General features: G+C 37.8%; 1 protein-coding gene across 1 annotated transcript; it reads left to right on the forward strand.

Annotated features, from left to right (window-relative positions):
• The first annotated feature begins 3,226 nt into the window (after positions 1-3,226).
• On the forward strand, positions 3,227-18,082 carry LOC120633716. The gene is made up of 3 exons (XM_039904036.1): positions 3,227-3,704; positions 15,489-15,561; positions 15,854-18,082. The coding sequence occupies exons 1-3, from the start codon at positions 3,677-3,679 to the stop codon at positions 17,820-17,822; spliced, it is 2,070 nt and encodes a 689-aa protein (XP_039759970.1). The 5' UTR covers positions 3,227-3,676; the 3' UTR covers positions 17,823-18,082.
• Positions 18,083-19,187: the final 1,105 nt, after the last annotated feature.

Consider the following 19,187-nt stretch of genomic DNA (forward strand, 5'->3'; position numbering starts at 1 on the left):
TATTATATGATAGATAGAGCATACAATCACCACACAACTCCAATGCATGTTGATTGTTTTAATTTTAAGCTGCTATATAAAGTGCTGAAGTGATGATAAAAATGGCCCCGAGCCATCGTATTTCATATTTAGAGTTAAATCTTAATACACCAAATAGGCATAAATTACGATTACCAAGGCAGTAAAACTATATAGGTTGTGGGAACACTTCTATACAATAGTCAACCTTAACAGATTTTTTGCGAGTAGTCGTAATCATTTAAAAAATTCTTTTAATATGTTATTAACGCGCCAACTTTTTATATACTACTAAAGCTGTTATTAGTTTAAGCTGTTAGTTTTGCATCACACTAATAAGATAATGTTTTCACTTATTTATGTCTTTAAACTTAGGATATAATTTTACCGTGGCCGACTGTACTTGCCGAGATGCAAATTGTGGGCCTATAGGGACTTAAGCGTATGCTAATTGAGCAAGTATGCATTCGCTGACAATTATAATATGAAATGTGAACGGACGGGTACAGGGTTGCTACGGAACTAATACTTTTAGTAGTAGTAGAAAAGAAGAAGAAACACTTTATAGCACGTACAGGAAAAGAAACAGTAAGGAGTGTACAGTACACAAATGTAGACATGCAAAGGCGGCCTTATTGCTGCAAGCAATCTCATACATGCAACCTTTGTAGACACCAAGAGAACGGGATAAACATTTGTAGAGAGGACTTTCAGCAAGAGAACGGGATAGTGCGGAGAGTGTTGACAGATAAGTATACATAAATACCAAAATGTATAGATAAAAATACATAGATAATTTAAATAAATATACGTAGGTAATATATAAATATAAAATATATACCAAAACACAGTGGCGTGCACAGAGTTTTTGACCAGGGTATGCATAAAGAAGGAAGATGGCATAAAATTGAAAAATCCTTCCCCTTTATGAGTTATACAAAAATTTTAGGGTATGCAGTGCTTTTGTGCATGTATGAAGTGACGCCACTGCCAAAACACAACAACTACAGCACAGCTCCGTCACAAGAAGATCTACTTATATATAAGTATATAAGGGAGAAGGGCGTGCTAAGCGGTGTACAGGCACATGGGAATAAAATCTACGCCTCAGATCGATGGACACTGGGCAGCATTTTGTAGGAGGTGATCCTTGCACGCTCTACGTTGTGCTGCTCTGTTTATGGCGGTAGTATTGCATTATTAAATAAATATACTAGGATAATACACACATCGCCTTATAGCCCCAAAGACAGCCGGTTGGCGCAATGGGCAGCGACCCTGCTTTCTGCGTCCAAGGCCGTGGGTTCGGTTGCCAAAACACGAAAATGTTGGTGTGATGAACATTAATGTTTGTCAGTGTCTGGGTGTTTATCTGTACGAGTATTTATGTGTAATATATTCATAAAAATATCTTAGTACCTACGCTTACGACGATGTGTGTATTGTTGTAGTATATTTATTATTTATTTATTAAAAAGAAAGCGTTACCATTAGGTGGGCCATCAGCTTGGTCTGCTCATTTCTCGAGTTCATATATCGAACCTTTTCTGAAAGTCACCAATGTTTTTACAGTGATAAGTGACATTTAAAAAAGGATGTTTAAGAGTTTATTTTAAGAAGAAATTATTTTGATTTTAAAGACCTGAAGTAAGGGCTTTAAATGTTGTTTCTTGTATTTTCACAGAAACGCATTTTCATCTTTATTTCAACTACCCATTGAAGGGAGTATTATAAACATTATTATATATATTATTAAAAAAAAAATTCAAAGCGGTAGTCACGTTTGAGCAATTTTGCTGTAGCCAAAAAGTTCCCTTTTTACCTTCCAAATAATAAAAATAACAATTTTAAAGGATGTCTCTCAAAGGTACAACTTTTCAATCTTGTTTCACCACGGAGAAATGCCGGGGAGTTTCCCAAAAGGTACTAACCGCGGAATTTCTGTCCTAATAAGTGGCATCCTTGAGCCAGTTGCTTATAATGATGATGCAGATATTATCTGGAAGTAGTTACCTGATATGATAATGAACCTCGTGTGCTTAAATGAAGTTTCACATTTGATTGTTGCGAGTGACTTTCGTTTACGAGCTATTAGCCATTTGCGTTCGTCGATTCAATATTGACAGAGCCGCTGATATCGGTAATAACTACCTACCTATTGACCCAAAATGGACATGTTCTTTAATTACCTTCTCTGACAAAGACACGTTCTTAGGATTCCCAGGTGACGGATAGTTTTGAAATGTTTATGTTTTGCATTATTGTGAGTGAGTGGTGAAAATTGTTTTATATCCTACAAGTTTTGTCAAGAAAGGTGAATTTTCGTCCATAAGCTAACAAAACCGTGCAAGCTAAATTATTTTGATAGCATAAACGGCTCTCTTACCATTTTATACAAAAAGCCCATGATTAACCTGTCTTACATGTTAAATAAAGATTTTTTAGAGTATACCTAGGTTATTGATGGGACCTATATATTTTTTAATAAATATGAGTGTTTTTTGTGTATCTTGCAAACTTTGGTAATTTCACTTTCGTGGTATTGTTGGCAAAGCGACGTTTAATAACTTCTTCCAGAAATTGTTCCATTAACTTTGTAGGTAATGTTTATATGGCAATTACTAGATCAATGACTCAAAAAGATGAACCGTTAAACACTCATCCATCAAACATTCTCCCTAGATATTCGGAATTTTCCTTAGAAATCTCGAATTTGTCCATAATTATCATATTTGGATCTGGTAGCCCTACGTGCTTGCTAATTACTGCAATGCAAATACCACCTAATCAAATATACTCGTAATGTAAAATACTATTTAATTCTTAGTTTCTTATTTACATAGGTAGTTTATTTTGTAAATAACTACCTCACTACCTAATTAGGTCATATTTTGATTAGAGGCAGAGTTTGTGTAGATATCTTCGCTGGTACATACCATATCTGTAACATAAAATTAAGAGCTTGTATACTATATTATAATATTATGGATAGATTGATAAATGATACCAAAACAATTAGTGAATAACCGATATTATAATGCGGTAAGTAGGCGAGTATGGTTATTGCATTCTAAAAATAAGCGTCGGTTTGTTCACGCGTAGTCCCGTTGCTGCAAGCGCGTTGCCGTATAAGGCACTCGCTCGCTCATCCCGGCGCAATGCTCGAATTAGCGCGCGCGTCTCCGGCGAAACTAAATACCCAAAAGCGTAAGCGCCGCCAAATACGGGACGAATCTCGAGTTTCGCGCGCGCTGGCACCGCCCCAGCGCCGCCGAGCCTGCGGACTCCTATTCGCGTCTAATGCTCATGGAAAACACGTAAAAACGCATTTATTTCTGTAGCCAGCGGCCTCTAAATTTAGGCCGTAAAGCAATACGAGCGATTTTGGTCGCGGCCGCGTTGTCTGTATTTAGACGAGACGGCGGGCGCGAGTCGCGGCTGCCTCTTGCCCAAGTGATACCGCTGCAGCACTGCACCCGCCAGCTCGCGCGCCCGGAAGCGACCACTCGCAGCTCCCGCACGCTTGCAGGCGTCGGAACGGTTCCTCGGAGTGTGTCCTTCTTACACAGTGACAGTGCCCGGGAATAGTGCCTCTATTGGATAGCGTGTCTAAGAGATAGTGTCTTCATCGGTGATAGTGTCTCAGTCAAAGATTTGGATGTCGCAGATGCTCCCCGAAGCTGGAGGTGATTATGTCATTCTATTGTGTGGCTTATTTCCTTATATTGACACTATGTTTATGAATATGTTTCCTAAATAGTGGTCTAAGATATCTTGAGAGATGTAGTTTTAGAGCGCAAGCAATAAGAACACCTTTCGTACCTACTAAGGTAATTTAGGATAAACTGCAACGGGCGACAGCTGATCACTAACAATTTGTGTAATAGTAAACACTAGTAAGTAAATAAAATTTAAAAGTAGCCTAACCCATTCTTTTGATCATCCTATCACTTTAATATTTACATTAATCAGTCATTACATCTATAAGAGTAGATCATTTTTAAAGCAGTGGACTATGTAATTTCTTGATTAATCTTGAATTAATTAATTAGATATTAGAATATATTATTTTGTTCTATTGATTACTTTTAACATGTCTTCGTTAAGGTACGCCGTTCGTACGTACGGTTGCTCGTCTGAAAGATATTTCTTTTTAACTTTAGCATGAGTTTTATAATCTGTTCTTTTGCCTATGTTTATGATGTGCCCAGTGCACCAACCCCTTAATCTATTATCGAACTAGGTATTACTTATTTGCTCTTTTGGAAATACCGCTTTTGTTGATATTAGCTGAATTATCGTAGCTCTTAAGTAGCAAAAGCCAACATAGAAAAACTTACAGGCAATTAGGAAGCATGATGATCGTAACATTGTTGCTGTCAGTTTCGAGCTAACCCTATTTTACAAGTTTCTTTAAATGATAATGAATTCCTTGTCGTACTGTGTAACTGTAATAACAGTTGTTAACCTGACATTGCAGTAGAAATAAAAAGTTCTCAACCGCCGTTGTCCAATAATTAATTTGAAGGCGATCGGTTGGCAACCTGTCAAATAAGTTCTACCTGCTACCATACGTCTACTGTTCAGCTTTCACATTCAGTAAATTTTCTGATTGTTGCCAACCTCCCAAGTCCCAATGTTCTGTTACAAAATTTGCGATGAGAGCTTTCAAATTTCACGTTTTGAATAAACATCTGATAGGAAATCTGCCGGAAAATTACTTACTGAATACGTAGGGCGAAGAGTAAGGTTTTGTTTAGGCTTTCCCCCAGTTTCCTTGTACTGTATTGAATAGATCTCAGTGATGGATTTACCGCAGTTCAAGAATTTACGCCGATTCTGTGAACAAGATAAGGGGTATACCTACCCACTAATTGTTATCATTTGTTTTCATGTAGGTATGAAGATATTCTTCGACAGCATGAAGGAGTTATCTGTCTCATGTACCTACTGGAGAATGATAAGTATTACGAGGCATACGCAAGTACGTTATTACCCGCTAATAAAGAGGTTATCAAAATTTCCCAATGAGATGTAAATAACTATAGAGTCAACCGTGGTTTTAGAGATACTAAACTAGTATTCGTTTAGATTCTACCTTAATCATTTTACACAGCAGAACAGTATTCATATAGGTACTATCCATAAAAGTGATCGCGGTTTGTAGAGGTAATATGAAATAGCGTTTTATTTACTATAAAATATTATTACAACTAGGTAGGTAGGTAGGTACCTATTACCCTCGCTATTGAAGATAAGATAAATGCGGCGGATTTCGTGCTGTTATGTATAAATAATTGATAAATATAAATTAATTCTTGAATGACGAATTTGTAAATAAGTGACTACGTAATTCTTGACATTTTTGTTTATCACATGAAAATGAGGAAAAGGTTATAGTTATTGTTTAATTTCGTATCATAATCTTGTGTGATTTATAATACCCAATATAAACACCAGTTAAACTATTCTATTCTATGCTACTCTATAAATATAATACAGGACGTAGGTATAATATTAAAACTTTGTTTAGTGGTACCTAAACCAGAGCATAGCTGAGATTATAGGTCACGACATTAAAGCGATTCTATTGATCGGTTTTTAACACACCCTTGCATCTCTGATATGAATCAATTAAAATCTATGTCGATGAGATGGGATGACGATTGATAAGTGATCCTACTTATTCCATAAGGTTACTCTTTCAATTATATAACGTGAGCGAAAGAGATACCTATATTTTATGCTTTTAAAAAGGTGTTAGACATCGAACCCTGTTGCGTCTATGTAATCACTAATTATTAGCCCTTTATAAGTCTGACGTATCTCTCCAGGCTGATAACATCTCACTCATATTATCATACTCGGCATAATTTTTTTATAACTATCTTTTAACCGACTTCCCAAAGAGGCGGAAATTAATGATAGGATGGTTTTTACTGACATAATAAAATGATTTTAATGTTTTTATAACACCCTTTCAAATCATTGTTATTTACAATCTAGAAATCTAGAAGCGTTGATAGCCCACTGGGCAGGACTTCAAATTAACTTTCGGGAAGCCGAGATGGAATCCTAGCATGCAACTCTAAGTTTTCAACGTTATATGCGTTCAAAGCAATTAAAATATTACTAACTTCAACGGTACGGGAAAACATCGCGAAGAAAACTGTATGCTTGAGAGTTCTTCATAATGTTCTCAACAGGTGTGTGGAGTCCACCAAGCGTGGTGGACTACGGCCTAAAGCCCTTCTCATTGTGGGAGGAGACTCGTGTCCTGTAGTGGGCCGGTAATGGGGGGATGGTGGGGTTGATATGATGATGATGTCCCATTTAGTACGGACCTTTGGGGACAGATGACGGAATAAGCTTAATTTATATCCTACTACGGTATACGACACATAAAGTGGTATTTATGGACATCCAGGGGTAAACGATTATTTGCATTACATTCGATGTAAACGGGGGTCAACGATTGTAGATTTTGTCAAAGCTGCTCGTGACTTCCATTTTTACTTTTCATAAACATAACTTCTTAGTTATTAGAAATTATTGAATATTTCTAAGTACCGCTTTACAGGTGTCAAAAACTCATATTTATTAAGAGTATACGTTTTTAAATATATTACACCCACAACAATAACATGCACTGATATGCATGTGACATAATATTATGTTGTTTATGAATTGGCACAAGTATATTGGGTAAGCAGAGGGGTCTACTTCAAACCGGAAGACATGTCAAGAGTTCTACGAGACAAAAACATTTGAGGATCTCTGGCTTAGACCCACGATGATGTGCTTACGCCTACGCCTCTGGACGGATCCACAGGCGTAATAAATGCCGAGTAGAATTCAAGACCATTTTGGCAACAACCATGCTTTATACTAATTAAACCAGTGCTGCGCGTTTTAGTATGCAGCTATACTGAGCCAGCTCCTTTGTCACACATTTTTTTTTATACTTTAACAAATGTATGACACAAATGTAACATTTTACACAAATGTGTGACAATAAATACGATTTTTCTTTCTTTCTTTCTTTCTAATTTTTGTTGTGGTTCGCAAAAACACCCTACGTTTTCTTTTTTAATCTTTTAAAGCACTTTCGCGTTTAGAATTACGGAATAGTAGAATAAGGATAGCACTGATAATTAATTTCAGGCGTTAGATTGGACTAAGGTTTGACTAAGTAAACATCGATCACTGTTTTTTTATGAGAATTATGAGGTGATGATATTGAGTGTAACATAGATATAATAAAGCAACAGTCACTGTTGTCTGTCAGTCTGATGCCAAAACGATCACTGTGCGGTGAATCGTTCAGAACTCTATTTTACGTGACGCGAAGCGCTCTGTATGTCTAGACCCACCTTTATAATACTTACGCAAGGTGAAATCGGTCCATGCATTTGAGCATTGTAATGAAAAAGACATGGAAACAAACCATTTGTGAATCATTTAACACTTTTTCTCCTCCCCCGTCTTTCTCTTCTTTTGCGTCTTTTAAAATAGTTCTGAAAATAGTCAAGGTCCAGGGATCCCTTGTGAGGAACCTTCTAATTATTTTAGCCACCTTTCACTGCTGTTGTACACCCTATGTTCAATACATGAGCGAAAGCTCTTCAGATGACTAATACTACAAAGTTGGTTTGTTTGTTTTTTTGTCACGCCGTGACTAAGCAACTAATCTACTGGATTTTTGGAATAGAAATAGTTGAAAGAACGAACAGTAACATAGGCTACCATATATACCTGGTAAACAAACGTTTTCAACGGGATTAATTAAAACAAATAAATCATTATTTCCAGCTGGTGTAGGTTCTTTATCTTTCCAAAAGGAAATATATAACATCAGCTTTTTTACGTTTCACGACTATTAGTAACGGCTTATAGAAAGCTGTGATGATGTACATCATCGTCGTAGGGTCGATAAATCGTATGCCTATCTTACCAAGCCGTTACTTACTCAATACGTTCATGGCAGTTATAGCAAACGTGCCGTTACGTTTTCGGACAATTTCGTGTAAAGTGCAAATAAGTCCATACATGTCATATAACGTATACCACACATAGTGTTGTGAAATGTGTTTGTTGTGTTCATTACTGAAAAGTTCAAGTAGCGGCTCTCGTCCAAATGCGGAGAGTGTCAACGCGTCTCCCGCGACGCAGTGGTATCTATTTAGTTCTGGCATATTAATAACATCGTCTCTGCATGCCTGCATTGCGCTAGGTTCCCCTATAAAAATAAACAAAAGTCTCAATTCTGTCAGAGTTGCCAAAACTAAATTGGTAGGTCTTAAAGTAGTGCCATTTTTCAATTTGTTGTTTGTGGAATAGACTAGCCCTTTTTTTCGATCTTTCAAATAAGTTTATGTACCTGATTTGTATACAACTGAATTTACAGTAGGTACTGAATGACTTTACAACCCATCCCAAACCATCAGATCTAGAAAGCTAGGAAATTCAAGAAGAGTTCTCTTTATAATGATGTATAGAGTATTGCCAGATTTTATTTTATTCTTACGAGATAATAATAAATTATATTTTCTCTACATTTATTTTGTAACTATAATAATATACTTAATTAATTCAAGTCTTTATATTATTGTTTTAACTTACATCAATGTTATGTACTTATACATACATATGTCATGTATTAAAATAATATTTTTTATAAATTTTTACTATACCTACCCTTTTTTTTAATTGTAAGCTGCAAATAAAGAGTAAATATAAATAAATAAGTAAATATAACACTATTAAAAATTTGTAAAAAAACCGTCCTCTTGCGCGATTTGCCCAAGCAACCGGGCGCGGCGCTGCGGTCTGGGTTCCAAAGTGAAGAATACGTGCCGGTTTAAAGATTGCTTCCTTCTGTATCCAACCCTTCAAATCCAACAGCCTAGCGAAAGTGCTTGTAATTTTACTAATTATTGTTAAAGACTTTACATGAAGGTATATACGTACTTAAGTACGATATTATTATAACCAATCAGCTATAATATAATAATATCATTTATTGCAAAATACACGTCAATAAGGTTTTACATATTGTTTTAGGGTACAGTGTATTGCCAGTAATTTGGCATGCAATGTTACAAAATAGTTACAACCGTCCAATTAATTGATGTCAAAATAAAGGCATGATATATGGAAAGGCAGACCCTAAAAATAATGAATTTGTTAAAATAAATATGAAATGCGTGCATTTATGTTAACTGCTTCGACACCGTAGTGGGCCCGTCCTACGCCGCAGCGCCGTGAATCACAGCACATTCCGCTTGCGCCAAATAAGGACTCTATTAACATTCCCTTTACGCCTTTATTATATTAAACTCCATAACAATGTTACTGCGCCGGGCCTTATTGGCGAAACTGAGCGGGTTTGATTCGGATACAAAACAAGTGCCTTTTAAAATATTTAAGTGGGTTGGCACCTTTATATGCAACAATCTTTATAAGCACTGGGAACATTCATAATTATTTTAACTTAACTAAACCAAGTGAGCCTAGAGTCGGTGAAAAGAGAAATATAATTAGAACTGTAGAAATCAGAAGAGGGAAACTGATTGGCCACATATTAGGAGATGATGAATTTATCACAAATATAATTGAGAGAAAAGTAGATGTAGAAAGAGGGGACGAGGACTGGGACGGGGAGACTGGCTTTTGTGGGACAAATCAAACGAAAGGTTGGGGTGTGGACTAGCAAAGAGGTAAAGAGAGGGCCATGGATAGAGAAGGTTGGAAAAGGCTACACCGACAAGAACTTTTAAATTTTATGTAGAAGAAGCTTAGTGAAGATTAGCTTAGTGAAGATTAAATAAAAATAAAAATAAATAAAAAAATAAATAAATTAGTAGGTATGTGATTGGCGCTTCACCTTTCATCGAAGCACAACCTCATTAAAAACATTGGGCATCTTATAGGTCTCATCTTTAAGTCTCTGTAGACGACTTATGTGTGCTTTTTTTTAAAGGAATATTTTTACTGGTTACCTGATGGCCTGCATAATCGGGTGAGGTGGCGAGTTTAGTTGAGGTGGTATAGCTTTAATTTATGAGTGTTGGCCCTAGGCCTGCAAGAAGCTGAGAAGTAGTCGGTCATTATGTTAGGTTTAGGCGACGATCATTGACGAGGTACGGTAGGGCACTAGACAACCCTCCCTGTTCGTTCAAATATTCGTGATTTTTCAGTAACCGATATTTACTGAAAAATGTAAACTACCTAAGCTTACTTTCACATGTACTCTATTAACTTAAAACAGGGAGCGGTTTGCGGAGGTATTTTCTAATAATAATACCACTGTTTTGTGCCTCGCGCCGTAGAAAGATCTGGGTAACTGGTCTATCCTTCTACCAACCGTAACGCTTGCAATTGTGGAACAATCTCCTTGTGTCCCAGTCAGCAAAGCTCACTCCAGAAGCTTAGCAGGCCACCCAAAGTCGCCGAGTGGTTCAGGGACTACTATTCTTTTGAAAGGATTGGCATAACGTGTAGGTATTGGTATTTTTTCTGCCTTTATGCATGCTCTCAGGAATGGCAGTAAGACCTACATCGCTAGAATTACAAGATGTTTGTTTAATGGGTAGTTAATATCCCTACAACATTACAGTACAACAGTAAAATTTTGTTCCTGAACATTTGTTTGATCTACACACAACATACGGAAATACAGGCAGTAGGCATATATACGAACACTATGAGTTGTAGCGATTTTGTAAATAGGTCATATTTGGGTGTAGTGGTGGGCGGAGAACGTCACTCGTGGAGTGGCGTCTCAAGGAGCAGTGAAATCATTTCAACGATGCCAAGACGCTAATGGCGAGGACAAACAAACACTTCTGCTATCAGGATAATTAGATGGTTCAGGTGGGGTGAAGTCATTTGTCAATTCATTTGTTTGTTGATATATTAAAGGTATACTTCTACGTGGGAGTACCTAGCTAACAAAGTGCCTGCTTAGTTCAACAGAACTGAGCAATAGCTCTGATTAAAAGTTAGCTTTTCATCTACCATTCATTACTATAAGGGACAAAAATTTGATTTTGGTGAAGCGATAAGTTGTCATCAATTATATAAAATACTGTTTACTAATTTTAAATACATTAATCGTGGGTTTTTCTGACGATAATGACTCTACTAGTCTACCACTAAGTCATAGCCACTCAAGCTCACTCCAGAAATTTAGCAGACCGGTCGGGTTATAGAGTGTAGTAAGCTGGACTAGGCCTGGATTTGAGAACTCACGTAGTTTTTACCAGCATCTCGTGGTTTGTTCTTTGGTTCATCTTTATTCAAGGTTTTTCTAACGGGACTGCCAGTGTTTAATTTTATTAAAATGCCTTTCTCGTATCTTCTTAGTCGTGCACTCTTGGCAGTGTGGTCGTGGCTGCCGAGATGAAATACATGGCGGTAGACTGTCTTGGATGGCACGGCTTCCCGCACGAGTCTTATTCACTTTTGGTGGTTTGTGCAATGCGGGAGTATTCCACCGTAGTTGTTTGGGTTACTGATTTAGCCAGATCGGTCAGTTCGGTGTTTCAGTCAGTGTGCAGCGCGGAATACAGTACCTAGTTACTTATGTATTATTGTATATACCTATCTACCTAAGAACATTACTAAGTCACTTAGCAATGCCGATATATGTTTTGCAAAAGCTCCCTCAAATAATGAAACAAAACATCCTATAATATCTATCCGGTATTTCTGTTTATATCAACTACAATCTACGTTATAACTTATTTTATTGCTTTGCAATGCATATTCTTAACACAATTTCATTATTTATAAATTTATAATAAACTACAAAATAGTTTATAGTAACAAATTTGTTTCTAAATTTGTTACTATAAACTATTTTGTAAACATAGTAGTTTGTACTAGAAGAGGGGTATAGAGTAGTATTCACCACGCTGCTAATACACGTGCTGGGAAAGTACTCTCTAAAAGTAGCTTAACACCCAAAGTATTAATTAGGCGCTTATGACGTCACCGACGTAGCTACTCTTGGCTGGCGAGCCAGCACTACGCATCCCCGTCATGAAAACTTACGTACATTGTACGTACAGCACGTGCATTCGGCTTACATCATAAATCTTAATATCCATGTTGTTATTTTTGCATTTAGTGCGTTAAGTGAACACGTAAAGTGGCACCCTTATTGGATACATCGATTGTCAAGTACAAATAGGTACACAAATCAAAGTATTCCAACACACGATGGATCATTAGGGTAGGAATATGCTCTATATCTCTTTCTCTTCCTGAAAGAAGTCTGTATGGACTTTCGATAAAACGATTCACACAAACAGATACCCCCGCTGAATATTTTAATATTCAAATAGCTCGCCCGCGAAGTCTTACAAACAAATCCTCTTTCAATCGAGTGCACAGAAGGTGCATCTTCTGCATCAAGTGCTCTTTAGGATGTGACCGAAGTTTTAAAGTAGATAGGTAACACAGAGGTTCTCGGATTCGGCCGCATTTCTGTTTTGAAATGCGGTCATCGAGAAAAGAACTTAGTATGGCTACCTACTAGAAAAAGTCAGCGAGTTGCGATGCTAAAGTAGAAATGGAGGCATCATGGCCCGATGGAGCCTTGGAGGTCGGGGTTTAAGGTGCTCCTGCACTATGTATACAGCAGCAAGTGTTCATCGGTTGAGATGATGCTTGATGATGAGAGTATAAGTTAATTTAATAAAACTGTATTGGTAATTTACTTAAGACTGTGTACCGGAACCGCGTAAACACAGTTAGGTACTTGTGAGATAAAAACAACAAACTTAATCGGTAAATGTATGAACGCGAAATGCGATATCGTTGTATGCGCGTGCGCACACTCGAGATGCGTCACGGACGGATTTACGAGCGCTACCGTGCCGTCTGACTCAGAACACCTGGGGCCTTAGTACAAAATTTGCTCGCTCGCAATCGAGGAGACATTTTCGAGTATAAAACAAATACTTAAACACTGGAGTAAAATGGATCTTACTAAGATTGTATTGAAGCTCAGATTTGCCTACTTACTGTAGCTCGTGCTTCTGATAGAATGTCTGTAGATCAAAAGTACAGCTTTTCGTCTCTAAATCGAGTGACATTAGATTTTTGTCGATACAGAGTTTGCGAGAGAATTTTGTGCTTAGGGTACTGGGCACCGCCAGGCGTTACCGCATCGATCTCGCGTGAAGTAAATCAATAATAGCCGACGCTAAATTAGCTTTTATTTTATAGCTTGGATGATGGTGCTAATGGAATTAATTAAAACATCTGTTGTATCCAGATTGTTTTATCGGTATTAATAGCTAGGCGTAAAGTTGATTTGACAAACTGCCTCGCTGGTAATTTGTTGGCATGTACGACTACGGTCTATGAGATCCTTGGTTCGATTTCCTGGTGATAAAGATGTATCAGGGGCGTATGTATTGGGAGGATCTTGGTATCAGCGCGGAGTTGCTTTGGCCCGTGAATTATAGAGCACGTTATACTCTCGGTCCCGGATATAATGCGATAATAATCGTTAAAGTCCGCCAATTCACATTGAAGTAGCGTGGTGGGTCTATGCTCTAAAACGTTTTTTCCTTTATAGGAAAAAACGTTTTAGAGCATAGACCCACCACGCTTATGCGTGTATTCAGCTGTGGGACGTTCATAGAATAGCAAAGCTGATGATGACGTGTGCCTAACTGTTATATTTTCTTATCTCCTTTTTATCAAGCTATTCGCAAAGATTCCAAAAGTAATCAGGGTATTGAAAGTTGTCAATCTAAGCGATTTTACTGTGAGAGTTCACAGCAATGCTTCTGAATACGGTTGTAAGTCAATCGGGCGATGTGTTGTTGCGAAATTGGTGCGTGCCCGGTATTTCGGTCGCCTCCGCGCGCGCTCGGGTTTCAGATGTTGCACACGCCAGAAAACTGACCGCCTGCCACTTGGCCGCGCAGATGAGGTTTGCCTAATTGGTTTATTTTCGACCATACTTGTTTGATGTCGATTCGCTTAGGAAATCCCTGTTTAGGTACTGCGCTGCCAGGGGTAGCAGAGTGGGACTCCCGGGGACAAGGGACTGTGGCTCTGTTATGCTTAATCTGGTTAGGCGTTAATTATAACTTGTACCCACTTGCTCTATTGTGTTTTTATATCTGTTACTACTTACTTTTTCTAAGAAATACTAGGTATACCTGGTACTGCTTAGAAAAAGTGTACGTATTCCTATATACCCCTTAACAAGGGAGGGGTGAATGACCGCTAAACTGTTTCAAGAAGGAAATGATAAGTGCACATTGTTTAGACTTATATTAATTTGTTTGATTTGGCTAAAATTTTTGTAATACATTAGTAGTAGTAAGTAGAGCATTTGTGCCAGAGCTTGTCCGGGGAAGTACCACCACATTGCTTATTTCTGCCGCCAAGCAGCATTGTTGTTTTACTATGTTCCGGTGATGTGGCACGTTGCAAGACGTGTTCTTTGTATGCCCTGCGTAATGTTGTTCTGTTTATAGGCGATTGTTTTCAATTTACTACTCACCTTTATATGTGCTGATGCAGTCTAAGATAGAGGGCTAACCTGTCATGGTCATGGCAGTTATCAATATTTAACTTTACCCCTTAGGGCCTTATCATATTATACGCATCGTATCAAAACACTAAATAGCTTGACAGCACGTCTTTTTCGGTAGGACAGTAGCTATATACTTAGCCACGGCCGAAGACTACCACCCGAAAACTATTATTGGATCTATCCGGTAAGCGAATCCAGGACCTTGTGATACGTAATTTAACATGCTAACCACCTGACCTATGGGTGGTTAGGTAAACAACACGTAATGTGAGAAAATTAAACTTCAATGGCACGTTTTGAATGATCTCAGTACGTAGGTAGCCGCGAAGTGTCCGAGTAAGCAATTGCGGTCTATTCGTGGAGGATGGCGATATTGTAGTTCCTAGTGACATTTTCAGTGGCATTGGGCCGCTTTGGGGTGTTATGCAACATATATTTTTTTTATTATATGTTATGGGACAGTTTTAAAACTCCCCAAAGTAATCTGCAAAGTTTTTGTTTAGTTTTAGATGAAATCTGAAACGGATGTAATAATTTGTGTTTGGTAACTACTAATAACAATATATTTTCTTGTGTTATGAATTTGCGGTTACCATGTTCTTATCTGGTATCGAAAGGAGATCGAAGCTTGTATTGACCTGAAAATATCCAAGAGTTCCAGAGCACAGCTTGTTGCAGTTACCGCACGTAACGACTTTGCCAATTAGTTGTTAGGTGAAAGAAATTATAAGCCCTTGACTTGGTCACTTGACTACAATCTCACCAGCTGGCAGCTGGCAAGTAATGATGCAGGCTAAGATAAAACGGGCTAACCTGTCGAGGGAGTGGTAGTTATATTGAACCCATCCAAGACGTTTTACGCGACATCGTACCCACACATATTAATTGTTGTTTTGTGTTGTTCCAGAAGTAATGCGGCGCGCGGCATGCGGCGACGTGTGTTCCGCGCCCGCGCCGCGCCTTCATAACGCCACCACCAAGTGAGAATCTTATTTGAATACCTTTTCCATTTGAAATGGAACAAACTATATTCAAAAATTAGCGATACCACTCAGTTGGAAGAAATTATGTGGATACTTCATGGGTGCACCCACTAAGAGTTCTTGTATCAATCGAATTACTTGAAGGCCTCGCCAAAGTGTTGTCTTAGGCCCCCAATGTATAGCGGGTCTGATATACCTAAAATTTGCTGTTTGACACATTTGCATAAATGAATAAAGATATACAGTAGGTATGCAGCAATTCTTAAACTTAATTCATCTTTTTCCACAGATCGTCAGAAAACAAAGAGCTGCTGCGTCAACAGCTCCTCTCCGCCAGCAAGGATCGCAACGTAGAGAAAGCTGAGCCACCGAAAACAAAGCACACGAGAAGCAGACAGAAGAACCGATGGAAGCTCAAATTCCACCACCAGGCGCTGCCTCAGGAGTACCTCGATCATTATGAGCAGAGTTTGCAGAAAGCAAACAACAAGAAACCAATAGAAAAGCCAAAAGAACAAAACGCTGACAGTAACTTTACCAACGAGACGTTTAAAATTTGGGCGCAGAGGCTTGCCGGAGTGCAGAATGAGGCAGGGTCTTTGACTGCTCCTAATTCTTTCAACATGGCAGCAAAGAAGGACGAGAAGAAAAAGAAGCCCCCAGCAATCGCACCCAGCAAGATTGTGACTTACGAAGATTTACCGTACATGGGAGAGATGACGTTGAACAATTCTAAACCAAGACGCGGAAGGAAGCCAAAGAAAGCAGATATCTGTCATTTAATTTACGAAAATTATGGAACTGTAGTACCGGGACAGCCCCCCCCTCAAGATCGACAAAACAATCTTACAATGGGCCCTCCGTTCAGAAGTGTAGATGCACCACACAGTACGTCAAAAACAGATTTACAAAATAAGATAATCTCAAATTTATTGGAAAAGAAACTGTCACAAGAGTATAAGAGGAGGTTAGAAAATCCCTCTCCACATCGATTCTGCAGCCCCGATGAACCAATGCCAGAAGTGCCTATAACTACAGCTGGTCCTTTGCATAGTGATGATGAGCCCTTAAATCTTTGCATAAGAGATTTACACGATTTGAAGTTGCAAATACAAAAGAAATTTGGAAATATTTACACATCCATGCCTGAAGTTAAAGCAGAAATTGAGGATACTTCCGAGCAAGAAAGCGTCAAAAGCGAACAGCCAAATGCAATTTCTGTAATTCAGAGGAATACGAATTGCCCCCCAACAGCCAATAGTTCACCGGATCTATCGCGCAAAACTAGGAATATATCGCCTACTCTATCAGAACCTACTCAGTCAACAGCCAGTCTAGATGATGACAAATTTCCAGGATATATTTACTGGCCAAATGCTGGAATCTATATGCATCCTTTAGCTCTACAAACACAATTGTTGTACTACCAAAGGCTAGCAGCGTCCGGCCAGCTCCCATTTCCTGCCGAAGATCGTGACAAATTGTCCACACCGGGAAATGAGAATAATTTAACAGATCAATCTCCAGATGAAAGTAAAAGCAAGTTAGTGCTCAAACAAATTTCAGAACTTCTAGACCCTAAAGTTATCAAACAAGTCGAAGAAACAAAAAGTCCGGAACCTCCAAAAAAGAGGGCGTCCCCTAATCCCGCACAAGGTCCAGTAAAGAGGAAACGTTCGGCCATATTCATACCGCCGATGCCGGCCAAAAGTAATTCCACAACACCTACAACTGAAGTCAGCATTTGTAAATTCAAGTTTACAGGGGGATCAAAACCTTCATTACAGGAAAAGAAGATGTTATCAGTGGATTCTGGAGGAAACTTTAGATACTACAGCGGGACCGGGACCAAAGGGAATAATAAAGGGTTCGAATATTTACAAAAAGACGCGAATGCCGATAGAACGGAAGCAGTCGGAACCTCAGTATCAACTTTGCCAAAGGCTGATACTCAGAACAGTGTCAATCTCAAAGAAGATTTAAACAAAAAGAAAAGGAAGTCCAGGAAAACATTACAGAGGGAAAAGTTGGAGCAAACGTTTAAAGAAAAGGGGTTTTTAATACAGACCCAACAACTGCAGTCAGCTGAAGGCGCCACGTATTGTAAGTTTAGGCAACTGAGGAAATTCACGAGGTATTTGTTTAGGAGTTGGAAGGACTATTTACCTGGCGAACTAGATGATAGGCAGAGCGCAGAAATTGGACCCGAACCGACTGCAACTGAAAATCAAAATGTTGCGGGAGAATGGACAAGTTGAAGTTCTAGGTTTAATTTTAGACTTTCAATATCTTTTATCTATTTGGGAGAGTATTAGGAAATTTAAATGGTGGGAAAGCTATCGTAAATCAGTATTGTTCTTATATAAATCAGTTGCCCTATACTCTCTTGGACAAATAAGAATATAAAAGCCAAAGACTAAAAAAAGCTACTTGAAAACTGCTGGTGGCTGAATGATGCATTTAAATAACATAATTGCCTGTTGTGAGACTTATTGTTTGGGTGTTTTCAATCGTTTTTCCGTCCATAAGCAAACTTATAATTTAGCTTTTTTATTACAATTTTAATATTTATGTATTTATTTAGGTTTTTATGTATTTATAAATAAACGGAATGTGTGTATAAGCTTGAGCAACTTAAACGTATAGATTAGGTTTTATCTGTTGTTTTTAGTTTTGTAATTAAAAAAATGAAAAACTAGAGACATACTCACGCTGGATACACTTTTAACATGCAACGCTTTTGAAATGTGCGTGATAAAAGTATATTTTGAATGTATTCTAATTTTGGGAAATTATAGAAAAATAAGTACGCAAAATTTTCGGAAACCTCTACATAGATAACAATTATTACTTTAGTGGCAGTACCCTAAGGACAAGATTATGACGCCCCTAATCACATTTGAATTTGAATTTGAAGAAAAATCAAGATATATATTATAGCTCCATATTGCCTTGACGTTATTTTATCGATACTCTAAAATAGCCACAGTGTTACTTTTTTGATTCATTATTTTTGAGCTACGGTTTGATATGACAAACTGCAGGTCCAAGAAATTTGTTATAACTAATGGAAATTAAAATCCTTCTGATAATTAAAATAACTTAAAATCTTCAGGAATTTCTTTATAAAGACCTTCTGCAAATTGTTGACCTTGTTTAATGGTACCTAACATTTACTGTTTTTGACAGGAGTATTTTAGCTCAATCGAAGGATTATTTTTCTGTTAAGTTAAAGTTTTTACTCAACATGTTATTGATTGGGACTTTCGTTTATTACTTTCAATGAGGTGCTAAAAATGAATATAGGATAATTTATTATATTAATTATTAACTAACGATTTATGCCTTATAATAAATACCAGAAATACTAATATCTAGTCATTTGACTCATAACCGTGCTTTGTTATTCACATGTGTTTAATTATTCATGGGTACATCTGCCCTCTTTATTGTTTACTCAGCTATATGGCTAAACATCCAAAATGACCCTCATTTCCATAATTGCTAAACGGAGGTAGACAACTCAAAGTAACCAGTGACATTTTGTACCTACGTTTACTCGCGTGTAAGTTAACTACGATTGATATAGAATCATACTAGCGCCATCTAGTGACATTTGCGTA

This window comes from Pararge aegeria, chromosome 22, assembly GCF_905163445.1.
Source record: "Pararge aegeria chromosome 22, ilParAegt1.1, whole genome shotgun sequence".
Taxonomy (NCBI): Eukaryota; Metazoa; Arthropoda; class Insecta; order Lepidoptera; family Nymphalidae; genus Pararge; species Pararge aegeria.